This window comes from Leucoraja erinacea, chromosome 25 (genome assembly GCF_028641065.1).
Source record: "Leucoraja erinacea ecotype New England chromosome 25, Leri_hhj_1, whole genome shotgun sequence".
Taxonomy (NCBI): domain Eukaryota; kingdom Metazoa; phylum Chordata; class Chondrichthyes; order Rajiformes; family Rajidae; genus Leucoraja; species Leucoraja erinaceus.
In genome coordinates this window covers 30,946,135-30,969,995 of record NC_073401.1, presented here as the reverse complement: position 1 = coordinate 30,969,995, position 23,861 = coordinate 30,946,135, and the positions used below count along the sequence as shown (strand labels likewise).

The window sequence follows — 23,861 nt, the reverse complement described above, 5'->3', positions numbered from 1 at the left end:
CAACCTCTCCCTATAACTCAGGGCCATAAGTCCCAGTAAAATCCTGGTGAATCTCTTCTACACCCTTTCCAACTTAATAACATCCTTCCTATATCGAACACTAAGTACCGGAGTAACTCAACAGTCAGGCAGCGTCTGTGGAGTACATGGATCAGCTGGCTGACCACAATTGTAAACTGCGCTCCAAGTGTGGTCTCACCAATGACCAATACAGCTGCATCATGATGCCCTACCTCTTGTACTCAATACACTCCCCAATGAAGGCATGCTTGCCACTTGCAGGGAACGTTGCCCCTGTGCTCCCACATCTTCAGTTCTGCAACACTCTCGACACGCTGCCATCTACAACGCAGGTCCTGCTCAGGTTTGACTTTCCAAAGTGCAATACCTCAGAGTTAAATTCCATGTGCCATTCATTGGCCCACCTTTGGTTAGATGGTGGAGTAATGATCTATGTCCTGTTGTAAACATAGATATCTTTCCTCACTGTCCATGATACCACTAATTTTGATGTCACCTGCAAATTTACTAACAGTATTTGTTAGGTTTTCATGATCTTGTACACCTCAATAATGCAAATTGTGAATGTAAATAACAGTGGACCGAGCGTGGACCCCCGTGCCATGCCAGCCGTTCACTCTATGTAGTTGTATGGCCAAAGGTTCCTGAGTCACAGCTTGCTTCACCCCGGGCACTCTGAACAGGTGGACCACAGCACCTACAATGATGTAAAGGAAGGTTGGAAAATCACCTGTGCTAACAGTGATCATTCCCAAGTCACTAAAACCAAACAAGATGCAAGAACAAATGACGAGTGTGGAGGAGCGTGGGATACAGAAGGAAGAAATATTTTGGGAGGGAATTCTAGGACTTGGAGCCGAAGCAGCTAAAGACACGGAGCACTGAAGTGGAGGAAGGTGGTGTGTGATTTGGAGGGAGCCTGCCCCGGGTATCTCTGGTAGAGGCTGTGCATTGTGTTGATGGCAGATTGAGGTGTGGTACAGTCGAACATGGAAACAGGCCCGGCAGCCCAACTGATCCGACCTATTTTCTTGCACTTGGCCCATGTCTCCCTTCAACAGTCCTGCCCATGAAGCTGCTTGGTGTTAGATGGTGGAGTAGCGAGCTGGGCCTATCCAGGCAGGAGGGCAATATGCCAGGGATCCTGAGCTGATTAGTCTAAGTCTGTTGCTCTCACTCATTTCCTCTTGCCTTTTGTTTGCAGATTGAGGAAGGTGAACCCAATGTCATGTGGTTGTCTGGGTTACATATCCCTGAATCATACCTGACGGCTCTAGTTCAGGCAACGTGTCGCAAGAACAGTTGGCCACTGGATCGCTCCACACTCTACACACAGGTCACCAAGTATCCCGATGCAGATGATGTCATGGAGCGCCCAGGGAACGGTGAGTTACTACACGGGCCCCACTTGGTCATGGCCTTTGCTCGTCCACGCATTGGGTCTGGTGTGGATTTCATGTAAACTGCAAATTCTCCCAATGAGCCCAGTGACATGGCCAAGGACAATCCTCGGGTTCCAGCCCCTACAAGCTTTTTCCTTGATAGACCTTGGTCCTTCTGTGAATGTACTTGAGCATTAATGTTTGTTGACCTTTAGAAGGGTTCCAACCTATCCATTTGTCCAGGGATGCTATCGGACGTGCTGAGTTACTCCAGCACTTTGTTTTGTAGGCTGTTTCATTTGTGGATTATACCTGGAAGGGGCTGCCTGGGATATTGAAGAAGGCTGTCTGATCCGGAGTCAGCCAAAGGAGCTGGTGATTGAACTGCCCGTTCTCAAGGTCATCCCCATTGAAGGCCATCGCCTGAAGCTCCAGGTCAGTCCAAGCAGAGTGGGTAGAAGGGAATATAGACCACACACAGCCCACTCATTTCTAATTAGATCCCCGATTACTGGGAGTTTCCAAAATGTAGTGAATGATTTCTGAGGTGTGTATTTTGGAGAACTCCACTTTTCCTGCAGAACTTCATCCAACAGGTTGGCCCACCTACCGAACCTTCCTACTCACATCTGCACCACCTCCTTTCCCCTCCTGCTTGTGGTCTTGGGCAGAGCAGTTGCCATACCAACCTGACAGGATGCTTTCTTCAGTGCATCTGTAGATGTTGGTCAGTTCACTGGAGAAGTGCTAAATATTCTGCATGCTGGTTTTCTCTCTGCCGCCCATCAGACCTTGAGCATTAGGTCTACCCCACCTCTGAGTCTCAAACAGCACAGATACAGGCCCTTCGGCCCAACTCTTCCATGCTGCCCCATATCCCCTCCAACTTTCCTTATGTTCCCTACCCCATTCACGTTAAGTATCCCGGAATGTTTTATTTCCTACCCGATTTGTTTGTCAGTATTAATAGACAATAGGTGCAGGAGTAGGCCATTCGGCCCCTCGAGCTAGCACTGCCATTCAATATGATCATGGCTGATCACAATCAGTACCCCATTCCTGCCTTCTCCCCACAACCCTCTTTTCAACAAATTTCCACTTTAAACTCTTGAATGTAAAGCTGCAAGCTCTGCACCTTAAGCATTGTTCATAGAAACATAGGTGCAGGAGTAGGCAATTAGGCCCTTCCAGCTAGCATCGACATTCAATATGATCATCTAAAATCAGTACCCCATTCCTACCTTTTCCCCATATATATTGATTCCGTTAGCCCTAAGAGCTAAATCTAACTCTCTTTAAAATGTCCTGTGAATTGGCCTCCACAGCCCTCTGTGCGAATGCAGTGTAGGTTCACCAGGTTAATTTCCAGAATGGTGGGACTGATATGGTGAAAGAATAGGTCGACTGGGCTTGTATTCACTGGAATTTAGAAAGACGAGAGGGGATCTTATAGAAACATATACAATTCTTAAAGGATTGGATAAGCTAGATTGCAGGAAAAAAATTCACGATGTTGGGGGAGTCCAGAACCAGGGGTCACAGTTAAAGAATAAGGGGTCGGCCATTTAGGACTGAGATGAGGGAAAACCTTTTCATGTGTGGAATTTTCTGTCACAGAGGGCAGTGGAGGCCAATTCACAGGACATTTTCAAGAGAGTTAGATTTAGCTCTTAGGGCTAACGGAATCAATGTAAACTCACTCAATAGCAATAATGTCCCTCAAATTAGGAGATCAAAATTGCACACTATACTCCAGGTCTCACCAGGGCCCTGTACAACTGCAGTGGGACCTCTTTGGTCCTAGACTCAAATCTTCTCACAACGAAGGCCAACATGCCATTAGCTTTCTTCACTGCCAGCTGTATATGCATGTTTACTTTCAGTGACTGATGTACAAGGACACCCAGGTCACGTTGCACCTCCCCTTTTTCTAATCAGACACTATTCAGATAATAATTTTGCCTTCCTGTTCTTGCCACCAAAGTGGATAAACCTCACATTTATCCAGATTATACTGCATCTGACATGCTTCTGCCCACTCACCCAACCTTTCCAAGTCACTCTGCAGCCTCCTAGCAGATCACACTTGCCACCCAGCTTTGTGTCATCTGCAAACTTAGAGATGTCACATTTAATTCCCTCGTCTAAATCGTTAATATATATTATAAATAGCTGCGGTCCCAGTCACTGCCTGCCATTCTGAAAAGGACCCGTTTATTCCTACTCTTTGCTTCCTGTCTGCCAACCAATTCTCTATCCATGTCAATACCCTACCCCCAATACCAGGTGCTGTAATTTTGCACACTAATCTCTGGTGTTGGGCCATGTCAAAGACTTTTTGAAAGTCCAAATACACCACTAAACTGGCATTGAGGACCACACCATTAATTGGGGTCTTTCTCAGGGCTGCCTTCCACTCTCTCATTTTCTTTTCCAAAACAAATTACTCCAGCAAATCTCCCTCTCACATCATCAGTGACAGAACTGCTGAATCCTTCCATGCGACTCCCACAGGTTCGGCCTACTGCAGTTGTGGGCCCAATGCTGCAAGAATCAAAATTGCTCCAGTCTGCCTCTGTCCACCCAAGCATCCTCCTGCTGCATAGAGATAACTACCTTTGCTGCTGAATCTCCTCACGGGCCATGCAGGACCTTGCATGGGGACCTGACCTCCAGTTTTTCACCCAATTCCACAGCATCTTCTGATTAACGTTATAACCTCATTGTTGCTTGACATTGTTTTCCAACTTTGTGTTACTGAAATGAAAAGCTCCGTTGCGGGGTGGTTTTGAACACTTTGCATTCCTTGCAGAATACACTACGAACCCCAGTGTACACCACGTCTCTGCGACGGAATGCCATGGGTGTTGGACTGGTGTTCGAAGCCGATCTGTTCACCACTAGACACATCTCACACTGGGTGCTGCAGGGTGTCTGCCTCGCCCTGAACGCAGACTGATTCATCCGCATCTCCAGGATCCACACAGCAAAGGATCCCGTGTATTTCTCACAGTGGGAGAGGCATTTGGTGTTCAAATTAAATTATTTAGTAAAGCAATTCACTAAGCAATAAGTAGTAATAACTTGATCAACAAATGGTAAGCATTGAGGAATCTGCTGGTGTAAAACAAAACCCAAGCCTCTCTAGTCCTTGCCCTATCCCTGAGAAAGCCTACGCTGTTTTTTAATGCAAGAAATTCTTTATTTCCCGTAATTGAGCAAGAACGTTGTTCTGAGAATTTGGATTTACAAATGTTAACCTACTCTCAGGGCTAAAACCAGAGCAACGATAGAACTCTGATTTATTTTTTCCAAAAATAAAGTTTGTATTCTGCTACCTTAACCAAATGTGTGCCTAATATCCTTCTTTAGAATAATTTTATAAATTATTTTCACAAAAACAATAGCTTCACCCTTCCTGGTTTGCTGCCAAGAATTATCCACTAAGCTGGCTGTTGAGCAACCTTCATCATATCTCAGCTGTCGGATGGTATAATGTGGATAAATGTGAGGTTATCCATTTTGGTGGCAAAAACAGGAAAGCAGACTATTATCTAAATGGTGGCCGATTAGGAAAAGGGGAGATGCAGCGAGACCTGGGTGTCATGGTACACCAGTCATTGAAAGTAGGCATGCAGGTGCAGCAGGCAGTGAAGACAGCGAATGGTATGTTTGCTTTCATAGCAAAAGGATTTGAGTATAGGAGCAGGGAGGTTCTACTGCAGTTGTACAGGGTCTTGGTGAGACCACACCTGGAGTATTGCGTACAGTTTTGGTCTCCAAATCTGAGGAAGGACATTATTGCCATAGAGGGAGTGCAGAGAAGGTTCACCAGACTGATTCCTGGGATGTCAGGCCTGTCTTATGAAGAAAGACTGGATAGACTTGGTTTATACTCTCTAGAATTTAGGGGATTGAGAGGGGATCTTATAGAAACTTAAAAAATTCTTAAGGGGTTGGACAGGCTAGATGCAGGAAGATTGTTCCCGATGTTGGGGAAGTCCAGGACAAGGGATCACAGCTTAAGGATAAGGGGGAAATCCTTTAAAACCGAGATGAGAAAAACTTTTTTCACACAGAGAGTGGTGAATCTCTGGAACTCTCTGCCACAGAGGGTAGTTGAGGAGGCCAGTTCATTGGCTATATTTAAGAGGGAGTTAGATGTGGCCCTTTTGGCTAAGGGGATCAGAGGGTACGGAGAGAAAGCAGGTACGGGATACTGAGTTGGATGATCAGCCATGATCATATTGAATGGCGGTGCAGGCTCGAAGGGCCGAATGGCCTACTCCTGCATCTAATTTCTATGTTTCAATGGAGGATCAGAGGTGATGGGTTGAATGAAATCTGATAAACAGCAGGACAGGCAGCATCTGTGGAAACACTTCAGGTTAAGGAGCTTTCAAAGTAAGCGCTATCTACATGGTTTGTACTCAGTCCTTTCACAATTAAGTTAGGTCAACATCGTAAACATTGATGTAAAGAGTAGGTGCCAGACCCGTATGGTCCAGACCAGCACATTTACCCCACCCTGTCCCTCCCTGCCCAATGTCTGATCTCAAGGAATGACTTTCAGAAACCAAATAATCAGATCATCAATAATCATTTAATTGGATTACAAAATCAAACTTTGTATAAATGCAATGACCTGAATTCTGCAGCTGTTCCAGTGTACATAGACAGGCGATGGATGTTTCACATGCTGCTAGCTGGGCTTTGTCAACAGATGCACAACACGCAATGTCACAGACCTTCATCTAACCAGGGCCTTCCACCATTAATATTATTGGAAAGAATAACAGTTTTGTTTATAGCTGCAAATGGTGTGCGATAGTAGTGTTTATACCAAAGGTACCTTCTCTTTCAGTGATTACAGCTGCTTAGTGCAACAGCAAGTGTGGTTGTGTTTTTCTCAAACCACTAGTGCAATTAGATTACTGGTAGAAGCAAGCAGCAGGTTATACATTGGGCCAACAATTAACTACGACACAAAAAGAAATTCAGGAGACGTGATGGGTTTGCTTTCCCATAAACTGTTAGTTTGGCATTTGTATTTCCTCTCATTAAAAACAAAATTTAAAAAAAATGCTGCGTGAAGTTTTTGTCTATATTTTGTGCACAGCTATAAAAGCAACAAGCCAAGTAAAGCAGTCCTTTACACAGTTCTGTCTGTGCCCGAGTGCTTCCTAACCACCTTGCCATCATTGACCTGGTCCACTGCCAGCATTTCCACTGCAGCCTCAGCCTGTGCCTTGGCCATTCGGTGGGATATGTGGTGAGACTTGTGCGGCTTGTCTCTGCCAGGGCTCGACTGTTCCACACAGCCTCGCTCTGAAGGAATGGGTGGAATAGGTAAAGGCTTCTCCTTCATCAAGTGTACGTCGCACTCTCCCCTCCCCTGGAGGAAGGGTGTTGGGTCTGGCATGGCATCCATTGGCTCAGATCGCAGAACTAGCTTTCGTCCATCAGTCCCAAGTCTGTAGACCTCTGCAAACTCGCTGTTCAAAGGAGAAGAAAGACTCTTCTTCATTCTACGGCGTGGGGTTTCTGGCATCTTGTCTCTGGGCGGTGATGGCTTATAATTGCTGGAGGCAGAGCTCGCAGTGGACGAGGTGTCTGTAGCCCCACTGCCCGATGCCATCAGCTTCTTCTTGGTGGCATGTAGCTGGGAGGTGAGGTAGGCAATGGTGCTGGCCCTCTGTTCCAGGTCACTGGACAACATGCTCAGCTTGTGACTTTTCATCTTCAGCTCCTCCAGGTACTTCTTCTCTCGCTCCTTCATCGTGTTCTCCAGCACCATGATTACTGCATTCTTCTTCTCCAAATCCTTCATCAATTCATTATTTTCATCTTCTTTAGCTTTTAGCTGGGATTCCAGCTCTTCATATTTTTCCCTCAATTCCTCACTTCTTGAGTCACCGTTCCCTTCAAAGAAACCACAAACATTATTCTTACTGGTGAAGTGATATAATGTAGAAAGATGGACCCATGATAATGAGAATGCAGAAGAAAGTGAGGGAAATTAATTTACATGCAAATTAAAATGAAGTGCTGAAGATATTCATGGGCCAGTAATTACTCTTACAGCAGGTAGGAAGGCGAATGTCATTAACAGGGGATGATGTGGCAGCGCAGACCTTGACTTGGCAAGTCTACATTTGCTGAATGGGAAGCATTTAAAGGAGAAAGAGAGAGTTCGGGCCAACCCTGTAAGTAAAAGCCTCGTCCAGAACCCTGGATGTGGAGGGATAGCAAGGGTTGGATAAAGAGGGAAAGGGAGCATGTGGCAGGTGTAGGGACCGATGAACTATGGGGAAGATTCATCCAGAGATGAGAAGATGGAGGGAGGCACTTTAAAAGGAAAAGAGGTGTCACAAGAAATCACTGGCAGACAGGATTGAGGCAAATCTGCAAGTGTTCTACAAGCATATTAAGGGCAATGGAATCAGCAGGAAACATGGGACAAGAACAATCTGCATATATACATATTCACAAAGGAAACAGTCTGAAGCTGGAGAATTCAGTGAAGGAAAGGTGAAAGTCTAATGCAGGCCTCCATAGATTAGGGGAAGGTACAGGATTAAAGGAGTGGGTGAGGCAAGGAAAGAGATTGCTGGGACTGTGTGTGAGATTTTTAGGTTTTCACTGGACACGTGACATTGAAGATGACTGGAGCACAGAAAACAGGGTCTTGAGAAATGCACTATCATAAACAAGTCGTATAGTTGCTAGTTTGGTCTATTATAGACACAGATACTGAAATACAGTCAAAAACTTTATTTTGCATGCTATCTAAATCATATACTTGATTAGATGTCGTGCAAAAGCAAATGGAGTTCACAACAAAGTGCTACATATAAAGAATAGGTGCAGATTATAAATGAAACGCAATGGTCGCAATGAGGTAGACTGGAAGATCAGAATCATTATGCTATTGTGGACAGATGACCAAAACTGAGTAACACTATTCTAAGGTGCCTGTCATTTAGAAAGGTCAGGAAAATAAAGGAAGTGGATGTGGTTGGTCTATAAAGGAATAACATGAATGAATGAATACATTTATTGGTCAAGTATATACACATACAAGGAATTTGCCTTGGTGCTTCACTCGCAAGTAACAACACGACATACAGTAACAATTAAGAATGACACATATCGTAAATAACCAGAGCCAACTCTCTGCGAAGGACACAAAGTGCTGGAATAACTCAGCTGTATACATAACCAGCACCTTCAGTTCTTTGTTTCAACATTTTGTCTCCTCATAGCTTCCTTTGTTTAGGTGTAAAACCCTAAGTTTACTTTCAAAGTTAATGCCAGCTGGAGAGGCAGGATCCATGTTGTTCTTACCTGTCTGCTCTGATTGTGGTGACATCATGGTCAGTTCAAAGGCCAGGTCTGGAAACAAAAATAAAAGGACATTTCAGAAACTGATTCAATTTTTTTAATGGTTCAGACAGTAAAACACACCACTGCCCACTCTCCTAATCTAATCAGACCCAAACTATCAGATCAAAAACCACTCCAAAATAATATCCCTATGGACAATTCACTCATAATCTTATTAACGATTTAAATATAAATTTAATTTCTAGTCGACTGTCTCAGAAAGGGATTGATGTTTGTGCACATTTACACATATTAGCTTCAAACTTCATCTGTGAATGGAATGGGCCTTGGTTTGGCTTACACAGCATTGTGGCAGAGAGCTGGCCACATACTTAATGGGTGAGGCAAAGGGAACTAACTCCTGCATTGCAAAGGCTACAGGCATACAAGCTACAGGCAGAATCAGGTTGGATAAGAGAAGATTAATTTGGTGGGATGAAGTCCAGACACAGCATATTTGAAATGAAAGTGAACCACAAATAATGAACCATAAACCTCAATGCTTCAATGCAATGGTCTAGTAACGAGTGGGTCAACTTTCCATTGCAGAGGTTTGCTTTGAACGAGTGTTGTGGGCTGTGGGAGTGAGGGTGTGGGACTGGGACTGAGGGTGTGGGACTGGAAGTGGGGATTGATGGTGTGGGACGGGGAGTGAGGGTGTGGGCATGAGGGTGTGGGTGGGAGTGAGGGTGCGGGGGTGGGATGAGGGGGTGGGAGTGGGGGTGTGGGGTGAGGGTGTGGGAGTGAGGGTGCGGAAGCGGGGGTGAGGGTGGGGGTGAGGGAGGGGGGGGGAGGGGGGGTGGGAGTGAGGGTGTGGAGTGAGGGTGCGGGAGTGAGAGTGCGGGTGCGGGAGTGTGGGGGTGCGGGGGTGAGGGTGTGGGAGTGAGGGTGCGGGGTGAGGGAGTAGGAGTGGGAGTGGGAGAGGGTGTGGGAGTTACCGGAGCAATGCTGCTGCAGTTTGCGTATCTCGGAGTGCAGGCCCCTCAGCGTGTTGGCGTGTTCCTGTTGCAGGAAGAGCAGGTTCTTCTGTGCACTGTGCAGCTGCATCTCCAGGTTGGACATGGCCATCGTGTAATTCAGGCACCTACAGTGAAAGCAAATCACAACAATGTGCGTCCCCAGCATGCACTGAGCTTAGCGATTCTACACAACAATGCCGCTGACTCTAGAACTCCCAAGATCAGTGGAAAAACAACACTTTTCAAACATTGATAGATCTCTCGGCACAAGTTAGGGATAAGTACAAGGTCATCAGGTGTTCAGATCACAATTAGTCTTGTGCAAAAGATTCATGTGTTCTCTGCTCAACAGCAAGAATGACCACAGCACTGCAGATTACAGAGGTCTTGTGATCACTACACAGTGAGTAATTGTGTCAAATCCCAGCTGTTCAGTTGGAAACTGTGTATTGTTGGTAAAGCTAGACCTAAATGCCAATGAAGTGATGGAGAGTTGGATTGTGTAAGAGAAACATGGTGACAGATGTTAGTTTAACCTCCCAAGTGACTGGGATTGCCTTATTGCAAGTAGCCTGGATATGGAATGGGGGTAATGTGTATGGTGTATCCAGGTGACGTTTTTGAGCCAATACGTAAACAATTCTGCACAAGAAGGGCTGATGAGCTGCATTTAACGTTGATGACTAAAGCCAGGCTGGTGTGGAAAAGTCAGTGGGGGACCATTTTGGGGATAGGCATCATAAATTTGCAGTTATAGAGAGAGACTAGGATCATCTGCAAGTTAAAGTCCCAAATTGGGGAAGCTGATTTCCATAACCCACGACAGGATCTGGCAAGTGGATTGGGAGCAGTGGTGTGGTAAACAGCATATCCGTGTGTGGACAGGGCACGTGTTCAGCCAGGCTGTTTTGGTACGATTATAGAATCCTGGGATATTGAGGACTGAAAGAAAAACAAGGATGCACAGAACAGGTACAGGCAATTGGTCAGGAGGAATAGTGTGTGTAGGGGAAGTCCTTGAAGAATATAGGAAATATGGGAGATATAGGAGAGAAAAGGTAGGAGGGCAAAAAATGGGTCCTGAAATGAGTCCTGGCAATCTCAGTCAGGAGGTATTCCAATGTATATGATCTGTAATACATGCTGAAGGATATTCAGTGAGGGAGAGAAAGCAGCATCCTTAGGGAGTCAGAGGTCAAACTGTGTGGAGCCAGGAGTTCCAAATGAATACTTCTCATCTCTGTTCACTGGATTAGGCATGTAGGAAGATTAATATTCAGGTGTTTACACCAATACACTGTTCTAACAAAACTCTACCCCTCATGTGAAACCTTGTATATCAGATATAAATTAGATAACTTCAAGACCCAAAGTCAAAAACTTTTTTCATGACGGACAAATTTTCATCGTTTTACCACCAATTTGGACACCAAAAATGTGACATTAAAAACTCTGTCACATTTAGTCATGAATATTTAATTCATAAATAAACTTCATGTGGCCACTCATACATATATGTTTTGATAATGATCTAGGGAAATATCTTCATCAATACCAGGAGAAAAATACAGTAACATAAAGATAATACAGTACAGTAAAGATCCCTCAAGATAATTGGCGTCCATTGTCACAACGACCGTTATTGGGGTCGGGACGTTTGTAAGTTAAATTGCAGAGTCTCCAAACACAACGAGGTATCCTATGTTTAAGAAGGAACTGCAGATGCTGGAAAATCGTAGGTCGACAAAAATGCTGGAGAAACTCAGCGGGTGAGGCAGCATTTATGGAGCGAAGGAATAGGTCTTGACCCGAAACGTCGCCTATTTCCTTTGCTCCATAGATGCTGTCTCACCTGCTGAGTTTCTCCAGCATTTTTGTCTACGAGGTATTCTATGGTAGTAGCGATTTTTGGGTGAGTTAATTCGTTTTTCTTACTTTCCAATTTAATATATCAAAAACATCATGGTGTCAAAATCACAACAACCGTTCACGATATATTTTCTGACTTTTTAAAATCAATTAAAAAAAAATGTTGGACATCAATTGATCATCAAAACTAAAACTGAGCCAATATTCAATTTGTTTACCTCTTGTTTACCTTTCGTACGGACCAAGTCGCTAACTTCATTCCTTCGTGTCAACTTCGGGAAGCCCCGCAACGACCGTTACTTACTAAAAAATTGGCCCAAATCAAACGATGTGACGAATCATCGGCCATCGATAGCTCAAATCCATAAGGTAATGTACCATTTAGATCACGTTGGTGAAAATGTTTGGTTTTCACAAATAATGTAACGTTTGAGTGTCCACCGCAACGCAACGTATGTTTGTGTGTACGATGTGTAACGCGCGTTGCGGTGTCCACTCAGATGGATGCAGTATTCCACTACATGATCAGGTGAATGAAGTGGAAACAGTGTTTACAATGTTATTGTTCCATGTGGTATTCATAAACATAGAAAGGAATAAGAAATGCGTGCACTTCCTGTGCCAACCAGGTCATTGGTGGACACCGTGCAACAACCATTGCACAAAATGTATATGTGTATTCTGATGCCATTTTCGGAAACTTGCCATCAATATGTCATCTTTTCTTATATTTTATGTTGATACTATGTTAGTCATGAACCCAATAAAGTGCTTGTCAACTTTTTTGAAGGAATTTGAAATTTGCCCCCCTTTGTGTGCAGTATTGTAAAAAGGCACATTTGCATTGAGTTGGAGGAAGTGTTAGATGTGGTGATAGTTCCCCTGAGCCTAACCCTGACGGAGATCTTGAATCGTGAGGTGCCAGATGATTACAGGATAGAGACAAGACAAGTAACTACAGGCCAGTGAGTCTCACATCAGAGGTAAGGAAATCATTCAAATAAATTCTGAGGGATGGGATTTATTTAGATATGGAAAGGAAGTCATTAAAAGTCTCGGCCCGAAACGTCACCCATTCCTTCTCCCCAGAGATGCTGCCTGTCCTGCTGGAGTTACTCTAGCTTTTGTGTGTCTATCTTTGAATTAAGTCCAAATGGCCTTATTTGTGAGAGACCTGTCTTGGAACTTTCTGAAGGGATGACGAGCACATTGGGCAGCATTGTAACGTTGTCTACATGGACTTGAAACTACCTTTCAAAAGACATTGCCAGTTTCTCTCTTGGTTTTGTTATTTTCTTTAAGGACCCCGTCTGATTTCAGCTTACTAAACCCATGCTACCATTTCACTTTTAACTAAATTTACAACATCTCTCATCATACAAAGCTCCCAAACTGTGCTGGTCTTTCTTCCTCACTGGAACCTGTGTTTTTTCTGTGTAGCTGGTCTTTAAACAACTGCCAAATTTGGACTTAGCCAATAACAGCTATGCCTAATCAACTCTCCACGCCTCCTGCCTAGTAACATTGTCATTTGCCTTCCCTTAATTTACTACTTTCCCCCAAAGTTCTCGTGTCCGAGGTGCTCAGTTCCCGACACAAATCCCATATGCACCTTCCCATCTTGGATTATTTGCAAACTATTTCCAGAAATCGGACTTTGCCAGCTTGACCTTGCACCAAACGTTATTCCCTTATCATGTATTTGTACAGTGTAAATGGCTCGATTGAGAAATACTGTAGCATCAGCTATTTAAAGCTAAAGTTGTCCAGGCGGAATGGCAAGGCCAATTTGGATGTTGTTTTAATGACAGACAAAGCCCTTGAGTTTTCATTTAATTGTTCAAGAATAAATTTAAATGTATAGCTTGTCGTCAGGCACAGATTACAATGCTTTCTATTTTAAAGAGCTTATGGACTAGAGTCTTGAGGCAGTGACACGGATACCCGTAGATTGTGGCAGAGCTTGCATAATGGGCTGTAAACGGAGGCGTGCAATATCGCTGGCAACAATGAGCTCAATACTTTCTACACCCACTTAGAACAGAAGGTCAGTGGTGGAATGCCCCCCCCCCCCCCCCCCCCCCCCCGTCTTGGGTACACCAGTACCTACAGTTACTGAGGCAGACATATGATTGGCTTTTGTGAGAGCGAATCCGTGGAAAGCAACTGGAGTCCCTGGCATCATCCTCAGCAGGCAGTTATTCAGACATCTTTAACCTCTCATTACACCATGCTGAGGCCCCCACCTGCTTCAAAAATACCCGTCATCCCAGTAGAATGCCTTAATGATTACTGTCTAGTGACATCCACCATCATGAAGTGCTTCGAGAACATTAACTCCAACCTCTCAACCAGCCTCTGCCTTAAACATCATAATCCCATCCAAACTCATGAACCTTGGAATCAGCTCCCTCCTCTGCCACTGGTCCTTGACTTTGTAACTCACAGACCTCAATCAATGAGGATAGGTGACAACGTCTCCTCCACGATATTTCAACACCAATTTCCTGCAAGGATGCAGTCTCAGTTCCCTACTCCCTGTACACTAACAACCGTACGGCCAAATTTGGCTTCATCTCCATCTACAGGTTTGCAGACTATACCGCTATGGTGAACAATGACAAGATGTAGTACAGGAAGGAGGTAGAGAACTGAGTGATGTACTGTCAGGACAATAACCTCTCCCTCAATGTCAGCAAGACATAGGAGCTAGTTATTGACTTCAGGAAGCTTGGTGGAGTAAATGCTGCAATCAGCATCAATGGTGCGGCAGTGGATCTGGTTGAGAGCTTCAAGTTCCTTGGGGTTAATAATATCAATGATCTGTCATGGACTAACCACATTGGTGCCACAACCAAGTAGGCACCAGTGCCTCTACTTCCTGCAGCATTGTCCACTGACCAACAACTACATATGCACCAAGAAAGCCTACTGTCGGGTTGCATCACAGCTTTGTTTGGGGACAGCTCTGCACAAGACCGCAAGATATCGCAGAGAGTTGTGGATGTAGCCCTGCCCATCACACAGACCAGACTCCTCACCATTGATTCCATCTACACTTCACGGTGCCTCAGAAAAGCAACCAACGTAATCAAAGACTTGTCTTATCCGGGTCATTCCTTCTGCTCCCTATTCCCGTCTGGCAGAAGGTTCAAAAGCTTGAAAGCGCGCACCACCCGACTCAGAAATAACTTCTCCCCCTCAGTTATCCGGCTTCTGAATGGTCCTTCCAAGGCTAGGGTACTGTCCGAGTCACCTCTGCCCCATTGAGGACATTGGACTTTGTCTATGGAACTGGTGCGCTGCAACGCTGAGAACTATATTCTGCACTCTGTATCTTCCCCTTTGCTCTACCTATTCTACGAGTTTGATTTGATTGTATTTATGTATAGAACATCTGATCTGATTGAATAGCATGCAAACATGCTTTTCACTGTTCCTCAGTACATGTGACAATAATAAACCTAAACATAAACATAACAGCCTGTCTACAATATGATTGCCCCTGAAAGTTATGTCCACAACATCTGAACATCTCTAACCCATATGTTGGACACTGATTCAGGAGTGTGGGAACACTGGCTCTCGGTGTGGCCATAGACAGAGTTCCAATGGGTCCAGGCTTCACCCAACAAGACACACACTTGCACAGCTGGGCGGAGTGGAATGAGAGAGAATTACCTTCAGGTTCCTGCCTTGTGGTTCTTGGTGTTGGATCAAGGTAGGGTCACACGTGAAATGCTTAACCCAAGGTCACCTCACTACAACTTCCATTAATATACATGTTTCCAGAAAATCTCACTGGCCAACAGTAACCACAAAGCTTCCGCGTTTGGTACTTTTCACAAACGCTGTTCATTTATAGATGAAAATATTACATGTCAGACATTTGTGGAATGGGGCTGAAATGAGACAGATCCGGTGACATCACGCAAGGTAATGGTGATGTCACAGCACCCTGACCTCACGGCGGTAACCTCACCATGACCTCACCATGACCCCACAGGGAGTGCCATAACCCCTGGCTTTAGCCGTGACTGCTGACATGATGGCAGTGGGCACAGAGCTAGGCGGCACATCCACAACCGCTGGATACAGGGGGAGAATGAAGCCCACAGCTCAGGGGAACAGTCTCGTCCAACGGGAGGGGAGGACAAAGTCTGAGGAATCCAACTGCTTCTCCACGTGTTTCAATGGTGAACACTCATGGAGGCAGAGTCCATGGTCTTTCCATCAGTCTTTGCAATGGGAGGGAATCTTTCTAAAATTATCAGTAGATGGGAAGATTGTGGAGATAAAAGATGGGGGTCAGGGTCAAGGGGATTCAGGGTTTGAGTGAGGCTCAGGGTGGGGGAGGGTCAGAGAGGGTGGTAGGGATCAGTGGAAGTCAGAGTCAGATGGGTCAGGGTGAGATGGTATGGGGCAGTCAGAGTCAGGGGTGTGAGGGTGGGGAGTCAGAGTCAGAGGGGTCAGTGGGTCAGGGTTCAGGTGGGGGTCAGGATGGGACAGTCAGAGTCAGTGGGGGCCAGGGTCAGTGGAGTTCAGGGTTTGGGTAACGTGGGCTAGTGGGATTTCTATTCCGGGGTTCACAGATCTGCAGATGCTGGAAGTCTGAAATAGAGGTGGGAGTTGCTGCAAATACTCGGCAGCTCAGGCAGATCAGTAGAAACAAAAACATAATATTATAACCAGGAAAGTGAAAGTACACTAAGCTGCCATGAGGCAGGAGATAGAAAAAGCAAAATTTGGTGTGGCCAGCTGGAGCTGGAGCCAGCGGACCATGGAATAATCGTCTGGAAGGTGACGAGAGAGGGGAGAGCCACGACTGGTGCTGGAGTCCTGTTGACCATTGACCATGGCAGCTGGTGGACTAGTGAACATCCACACCAGAGCAGGTGACTCGGTGATCACCAACTCACTAGTCAGTCTGTAGATGGACGTCCCAGGATCACGCAATTCACATGTGGTGAAATGGCAATCAAACACTCGACACCTTTTGTTATTCACTATCAACAGCCTCCAACTACTCTCTTCTCCAGCAACATTCCTATGGCTTCCCAGTGCTGTCTCCTTCCTTTGCTCTTCCACACCTGTCTGCCCTCTTCCCCTAACCAAAAGCAAGTCATCAATAACCTAGGGTTAGGGCGCGGCAGTAGAGTTGCTGCCTTACTGAACCAGAGACCCAGGTTTCATCCCGACTACGGGTGATGTCTGTACGGAGTTTGTGTAAGGTCATAGTGATAGGAGTAGACCTGGGCCATTCTGCCCATCAAGTCTACTCCGCCATTCAATCAATCTACCTTTCCCTCCAAACCCCATTTTCCTGCCTTATCCCCAAAACCTCTGACACCTATACGAAACACGAATCTATCCATCTCTGCCTTAAATATACCTACTGACTTGACCTCCACAGCCTTCTGTGGCAAAGAATTCCACAGATTCACCACCCTCCGACTAAAGAAATTTCTCCTCATCTCCTTCCTAAAAAAACATCCTTTAATTCTGAGGCTGTGACCTCTAGTCCTAGACTCTCCCACTAGTGGAAACATCCTCTCCACATCCAAGCCTTTCCCTATTCTGTACGTTTCAATGAGGACCCCCCTCATTCTTCTAAAGTCCAGCGCGTACAGGCCCAGTGCTGACAAATGCTCATCATAGGTTAACCTACTCATTCCTGGGATAATTCTTGTAAACCTTCTCTGGACCCTCTCCAGAGCCGGCACATCCTTCCTCAGATATGGTGCCCAAAATTGCTCACAATATTGCAAATGTAGCCTGACCAGCACCTTATAGAGCCTCAGCATTACATGTTCAAGAAGGAACTGCAGATGCTGGAAAATCGAAGGTACACAAAAAAGCTGGAGAAACTCAGTGGGTGCAGCAGCATCTATGGAGCAAAGGAAATAGGCAACATTTCGGGCCAAAACCCTTCTCAGCATTACATCCCTGTTTTTGTATACAAGCCCTCTTGAAATAAGTGCTAGGATTTAGTTTGCTTTTTTTACTACCGATTTGAATTGCAGATTAACTTTTTGGAAATCCTGCACCAGCACTCACAAATACAATTTCTGGATTCTCACCCCATTTAGAAAAAGGTCTATGCCTTTATTCCTACTACCAAAATGCATGACCTCACTTTATTATATTTTACTACACTAAATTCCATCTACCACTTCTCTACCCACTCTCCCAAAATGTCCAAGTCCTTCTGCAGAGTCCCCTGCTTTCTCTACACTACCTGCTCTACCACCTATTTTCGTATCCGTAAACTTGGCCACAAAGCCTTCAATCCCCTCGTCCAAATCATTAATATACAATGTGAAGAGTAGCGGCCCCAGCACCGACCCCTGCGGAACTCCACTAGTCACTGGCATCCAACCAGTAAAAGCCCCCTTTATTGCCAATCTTTGCTGTCTGCCATCCAGCCAACCTGGGCGGTGGGTGCATGGAACGAGCTGCCAGAGGAGGTAGCTGAGACAGGGACGATCGCAACAATGGAAAATTGGACAGGTACATGCATAGGTTTAGAGGGATATTGGCCAAACACAGGCAGATTAGACTAGTGTAGATGAGACATGGTCAGTGGGAAAGCTGGGTGGAATGGGCTGTTTCCATGCTATATAACTATATGACTATGACTTCCAGCAAAAGGTGAATTTTTGGTGGTGGGCGATGTGGGCAGTGGAAGGTGTGGGCAGTGGGAGGTGTGGGCAGTGGGAGGTATGGGCAGTGGGCGGTGTGGGCAGTGGGCGGTGCGGGCAGTGGAAACAGTGGGGACAGTGTGTTGGCAGTGGGCAGGCAGTGGGTGGTGTGGGGAGTGGGTGATGTGGGCAGTGTACCGATGGGCAGTGGGCGGTGGGCAGTGCAGCTGCAGAACCAACTGCACCAGGAGAGCGGGCAATGTCCTATCGACAAGACCAGATCACCTCCTATCGACAAGACCAGATCACCCACACGATTCTCCGCTTGTTGAGACTGACACACACAGCGTGTAGCATCAGCCTGACCTCGAGACAGATGACGGCAATGATTTCATCAGCAGTCGGTTTTGCAGCAACACAACCCGGCAGCGTCTATTAGCATGATAAATAATGAATAGGACTGCAGCCATTAGGAGAGAAGGGTCACACCAACACACAAATCTGCTTCCTGCAAGATCTGGAAACACTCTCTCTCTCGTACTAACCTCAATCCCACTGCCATTCCACAACACATGTCCACGCTCACACACACACACACAAGATCACACACACACACTCTCACACACACCATCACACATGCTCATATATGCTCACACCCTCACACACACCATCACTCACACACAGGCCCTTACACATGCGCACACACACACACACGCTCTTACTCACCATCATACGCTCACACCATCACACACGCTCACACCCTCACGCACATCTACAAAATATGCCGAGGATCACGTGTTTGACACTATTGAAACTACTCTCCTCCTGTACAACTATTACAACAAACTCTGTACAACTATTATTTTGTTGGACTTGCTATAGCATTTCACTTTCATTACCAAGTAAACAGCCTGACTTATTCAACTACCCACACAGGGTGGTGCCCCAGCCAAACTCCACACTGACAGCTGGAGCACTGCTGCGTCACACTGGCTCCGAGCTCTTTAACTGACAAGGAACAGAAACATACTTTAATTAGATCCCCGAAACCAAACTACCGCAGATGCTGATGAAAGATCACTGATCCAAACATGAACTCCCTTCTCTCTGCAGACCTGACTGCTTGGTCTTATTTTAATTGGATATCCCAAATATGGCTGATCAAAAAATCCAAAATTGTCATTGCAAATGATGCACGATAAATGCACCCACATCTGTGGGAATGATTATCAAACCATCAAAGGAATGATACAGGTTAAATGCCCCCACAACAGTAAGGGGAGGAGGAGGCAGACACAAAATGCTGGAGTACTCAGCGGGTCAGGCGGTATCTCTGGAGAGAAGGAATGGGTGACATTTCAGGTCAAGACCCTTCTTCATACTGAGACAAGGGTCTCGACCCAAAATGTCACCTATTCTTTTTCTCCATAGATTCTGTCTGAGCCACTGAGTTACTCCAGCATTTTGTGCCTTTCTTCGGTAAACCAGCATCTACACAGGGGAAAATGAAGCTTGGCTGAAGGATGGAGGGAGGAAGGAACATAACCTAGCAGCCACAAGGTGATAACATTAATGGGCGGTCAGCTCGAGATGGTCACTGTGTGATTACTGCAGCATTTTACAATGTCTGTACAAAGTTTCAGCCTATGTTTAAGAGAAGGCTGCAGCTGTGAAACAAGACAGCCACAATTCACACTCCTATAAAAAGTTATTACATCAGCAATGAGATTCAAACTACACACAGCAAGTGCGGCATCTGCATGGCAGAGGTGAGAAAGTGCTGCTGATTTAGGTGATGCTGCACAAAACAGGCCCTTCAGCCCACTGCGCCTGTGCTAACCATCATACCTATCCAAGCTAATTCCACTTGCCTGCATGAATTCTTTATCACTCTGTGTGCTGCTCATTTAAATATCTGTCCAGATGCCTCTTAAATGTAGACACAAGTATTTAGACACTGAAGAGAAATGTCTAGATGACATTTTGGTTCAGGACCCTCTTCAGACCAGTCTGTAAAAGTGTCCCCACCCAAAACAGCATCCGCCCATTCCCTCCACAGATGCTGTCTGGTCTGTTGAGTTCCTCTAGCACTTTTTTTCCCTCCTAAATATTGTTTGTGCTCCTGCCACCACCACCTCTGCCAATACAGCTCAGTCCAGATATCAATGACTCTGTGTGTGTGAGCTTTATCCTCAGATATCGTCTGATTCAGTTCTTCATGCCCCAGGGACTGAATGGATCAAGTAATCCATAAGAACGTAATAAACTACCCATCCCACCACCCAGGTGCAAATGTTTCATCCACTTGCCCCACACAGGAACTGTGTGATTAGCTCACTACTGGCCGGGTAATCTGGGCTCACACATCACCCTGACTTTCAGCTACATTTATATTTGGTATTGGTTTGTTATTATCACAGGAAACGAGAAACAGTGAAAGGTTTATATTTGAACATGCTGCTGACAACTGATGGCTAGGACTGTGAAGAGTTAACAGATTCTTAAGTCATCAACATTACAGGGCGATTTCCTCCATATCACATGAAACAGATCACATTAATATTTACATAATCTGACAAAGATTTAACCACAAACCAGAATAACCATGCCAAGTAACTAAAATCAAAATGGTGCTTTTGAAAGAACATAGAACATTAAAGTGCAGGAACAGGCCCGTTGGCCAACAGTCTGTCCTGAATATTATACCAAGACCAACTCTTCTCAGGCCATACATAATCCATACTCCTCCATCCCCAACATCCTCAATGGGCCGAGAAAGTCAAGTTTATTCAAGTTGAGTTTATTATCATATAACAAGTGCACCGTATACAAGTATGTGAAGTACAGGCACAGTGAAAACATTGCTTGCAGCAGCATCACTGGCACAAGACATACAGAGGCAAGTATTTGGAGGATTCCAATGATCACTACCCAATCAATTGACGTCATGGTCGTTGATAGTCATGGAACTACAGAGCACAGAAGCATGCACTTTGACCTAACCAATCCAAGTTGGCATACTGAGCTAGTCCCATTTGCCTGCACTTGGCCCAAAGGCCTCTACACTTTTCTGATCCATATTTCTTTTACAGGCTTTTTTTTGTTGTTAAACAATTAACATCAGGAATGTCCAAGAGCCCAGAATCAGAAATTATAAGTTACCACAGAGAATATAACAGTGTTTGGTTTTAATGAAGAGCAAGAGTCAATTTGAAATATTTACCTTTTTTTCAAAGATGCATAGTGACGCAGAGGCAGTTTGCACACTAGTGATGGATAAAGAAGACTTGTGCAAGTTAGGGCTCACCCAGCAGTGCTAAATAAACTCAAGTAGAGCATCCTTATTTACAAGCCCACACGTTTTAGGGAGTATAGAGATAACTAGAATGCAACTTCTCTCAATATAGAACACAGAACAATACAACACAGGAACAAACCAGGGTCACGATGGACATGATGCCAAGTTAAACTAATCTCCTCTGCCTGCACATAATCCATATCCCTCCATTCCCTACATCCATGTACCTGTCTAAAAGTCTGTGACATTTCACTACCAACAGCTACCAAAGGGCAAGAACAAGGGAAGAATGTAGGAAGGTGTCCATCCAGCAGGTTCTTCACAGTGAGATAATACTTGATCTGCAATTCCATTCACAGAATCAGAGAGTGCCGGAGGTGCAGAACAGCGTCCAGTGACAGACAATGTCCAGTTAATGGCTTGTCATCGTACTTCCAGCATCTGCCCCCCCCCCCCCCCCATCTGGGGGGGGGGGGGGGACATCAGCTGACATTTGTGGAGGAGCTTTCCAAATTTTTAATACAACACAAACGGCCGGCTCTCAGACCATCTCCCAGTCCCAAACTCTCCAACCACCAGTAATGACATCAATTAATTCACCCCTTGACCTTCCAAATTCTAAGATCGCTGGTTTGTGCAACACTTCCTTATGATTTAACCCTTGGAGTCTCAGTGGTGCTCTAATAAACAGCAACACCGTCGCTCTGGGGGACTGAAGCCAGTCAAATAGAGCTCTATGATCTTTGGCTGAAACCAAGGATGGGACTGAGCTGCTGCACGCATAACATGGTGCACAAAAACACACCCAGATAGGAAAATTACTGGAGCTGAATCTCGACTGAGGAAAACAATCAACATCCCACCATCCTTTATGTGGAGTTCGCCAGCAATATCAGACCCAAGCTGAAATTCAGAATAATATCAGAAAATAAAATGAACGTTTCTCGGACGCAATCAAAGATGTTCTTTTGGGCAATTTTCGAAGCAGCAAAACCCTGAGTCAGAGCAGCGGCAGCGGCGGCAGCGGTTCGGTGAGGCCGGGGCCCGGGCACTGACCACCAAACACCGGGATGGTGACAGACAATGGTGCGGGATGAGGATGAGGATGAGGATGAGGGGCCCCGGCACCGCCTCCACCGCAATGCGGCGCCGACCCCCGGACACGACACTGCACCGCCGCCACAGCCCAGCCCAGCCCGGCCCCGCGCTCCCGGCTCCCGCTCCGGTCACCCACCTGCTGCCGCTGCCGCCGCCCGGCCCCGCGCTCCCGGCTCCCGGCTCCGCTGCGTTGCGGCTCCGGCCACCCACCTGCTGCCGCTGCCGCCGCCCGGCCCCGCGCTCCCGGCTCCCGGCTCCGCTGCGTTGCGCACTCCCGCTCCCGCTGCCCGCTCGCTCCCGCCGCTGTTTACCCGCCGAGCGCGCGCACCATGGCAACCGCGCGCCGCCGGGACCCCTGGCGGCCGTTGTTGCACAAGCCCCGCCCCCTGACCCCGGGAGAGCAGGTGGGTGAAGGCGGGGCTGAGCGCGGGGTTCACTGCGCAGCCGCCAACTGCTGGCCTAGTCTCTGCACCTGGACCTGGACGTGGACTGGACGTATAGTGGACGCTGACAACCTCTAGCTACAGTATCACTCACTCATCACTCATCACTCATCACATCCAGGTTACGCTCGCATGGGCACTGGTTGCAAAAGGGTTGTTTAGATTTTTGATAGATATGCCATTTATTGTCACTATACATGTACAGTGAAACTGAAAGCTGCTCGTACTCAGTGCATACATACAATTTAGCACAAAACACAAGAAACAGAAAAAACAAAAAACAGAAGGGAGATGGGGGGGGGGAATAGGTGCACAAATTCTGCGGCGCTACATACATATATACAGATGGAAGTCCGTGTTGGGCGGTGTAGTCAGTGCATGTGTGGATTTGAATTTATAGTAGATATAATTCTCGGAAAGCAACTATTCCTGAGTCTGTTTGTCCTGGATTTGATGCACCTATAGCGCCTTCCAGAGGGCAGCAGGTCGAACAGTCCAAACGCAGGATGGGAGCTGTCTTTGATGATCTTCTTTGCCCTGCTAAGGCAGCGGGAGGTGTAGAGCAAGTTTGTGGGCAAGTTTGGTGAGATGATCCATGTCCAAGTTGTCAGCTGTGACTTAAAACGTGACAAGGTTGGTGCACACCTGGTGGTGTCAGGAAGGATGTACCACTCTGGGACAGTTGATGGCCGAGTCTGTGCTTGGTCTCGCCCATGTACAGGAGTCCACAACTGCAACAGCGGATACAGTAGGTGAGGTTGGAG

General features: G+C 46.1%; 2 protein-coding genes across 5 annotated transcripts in view; one reads left to right on the top strand and one right to left on the bottom strand.

The window, feature by feature from the left end:
• dnah10 (dynein axonemal heavy chain 10) overlaps positions 1–6,025 on the top strand; it is a 123,036-nt gene extending 117,011 nt beyond the window's left edge. Inside the window, exons 78-80 of the mRNA XM_055655466.1 lie at positions 1,226–1,406; positions 1,693–1,838; positions 4,216–6,025. Coding sequence (XP_055511441.1) covers positions 1,226–1,406; positions 1,693–1,838; positions 4,216–4,362 — 474 coding nt within the window. The 3' untranslated portion in view covers positions 4,363–6,025. The remainder of the gene's footprint in view (positions 1–1,225; positions 1,407–1,692; positions 1,839–4,215) is intronic.
• ccdc92 (coiled-coil domain containing 92) lies at positions 5,988–23,007 on the bottom strand. 4 transcript variants are annotated; one of them, XM_055655462.1, is made up of 5 exons: positions 22,906–22,991; positions 22,791–22,838; positions 9,728–9,873; positions 8,751–8,798; positions 5,988–7,325 (listed from the first exon to the last, which is right to left on the bottom strand). In XM_055655462.1, exons 3-5 carry the CDS (start codon positions 9,855–9,857, stop codon positions 6,556–6,558), a joined length of 948 nt encoding a protein of 315 aa, XP_055511437.1. In that variant the 5' UTR covers positions 9,858–9,873; positions 22,791–22,838; positions 22,906–22,991; the 3' UTR covers positions 5,988–6,555. The 4 variants fall into 4 exon arrangements, with proteins under 4 accessions (XP_055511437.1, XP_055511438.1, XP_055511440.1 ...); XM_055655463.1 differs by lacking the exon at positions 22,906–22,991 and adding an exon at positions 21,482–21,524; XM_055655465.1 differs by lacking the exon at positions 22,791–22,838 and having other exon boundaries at positions 22,865–23,007.
• Positions 23,008–23,861: the final 854 nt, after the last annotated feature.

Excerpts from the sequence above, each read along its gene's own strand:
- ccdc92 (XM_055655465.1), bottom strand. The coding sequence starts at position 9,857 with ATGGCCATGTCCAACCTGGAGATGCAGCTGCACAGTGCACAGAAGAAC. Across the intron at positions 8,799-9,727 it reads ACTGCAGCAGCATTGCTCCG|ACCTGGCCTTTGAACTGACC; the intron begins GTAACTCCCACA and ends TTTTGTTTCCAG. Across the intron at positions 7,326-8,750 it reads ACCACAATCAGAGCAGACAG|GGAACGGTGACTCAAGAAGT; the intron begins GTAAGAACAACA and ends GTTTCTTTGAAG.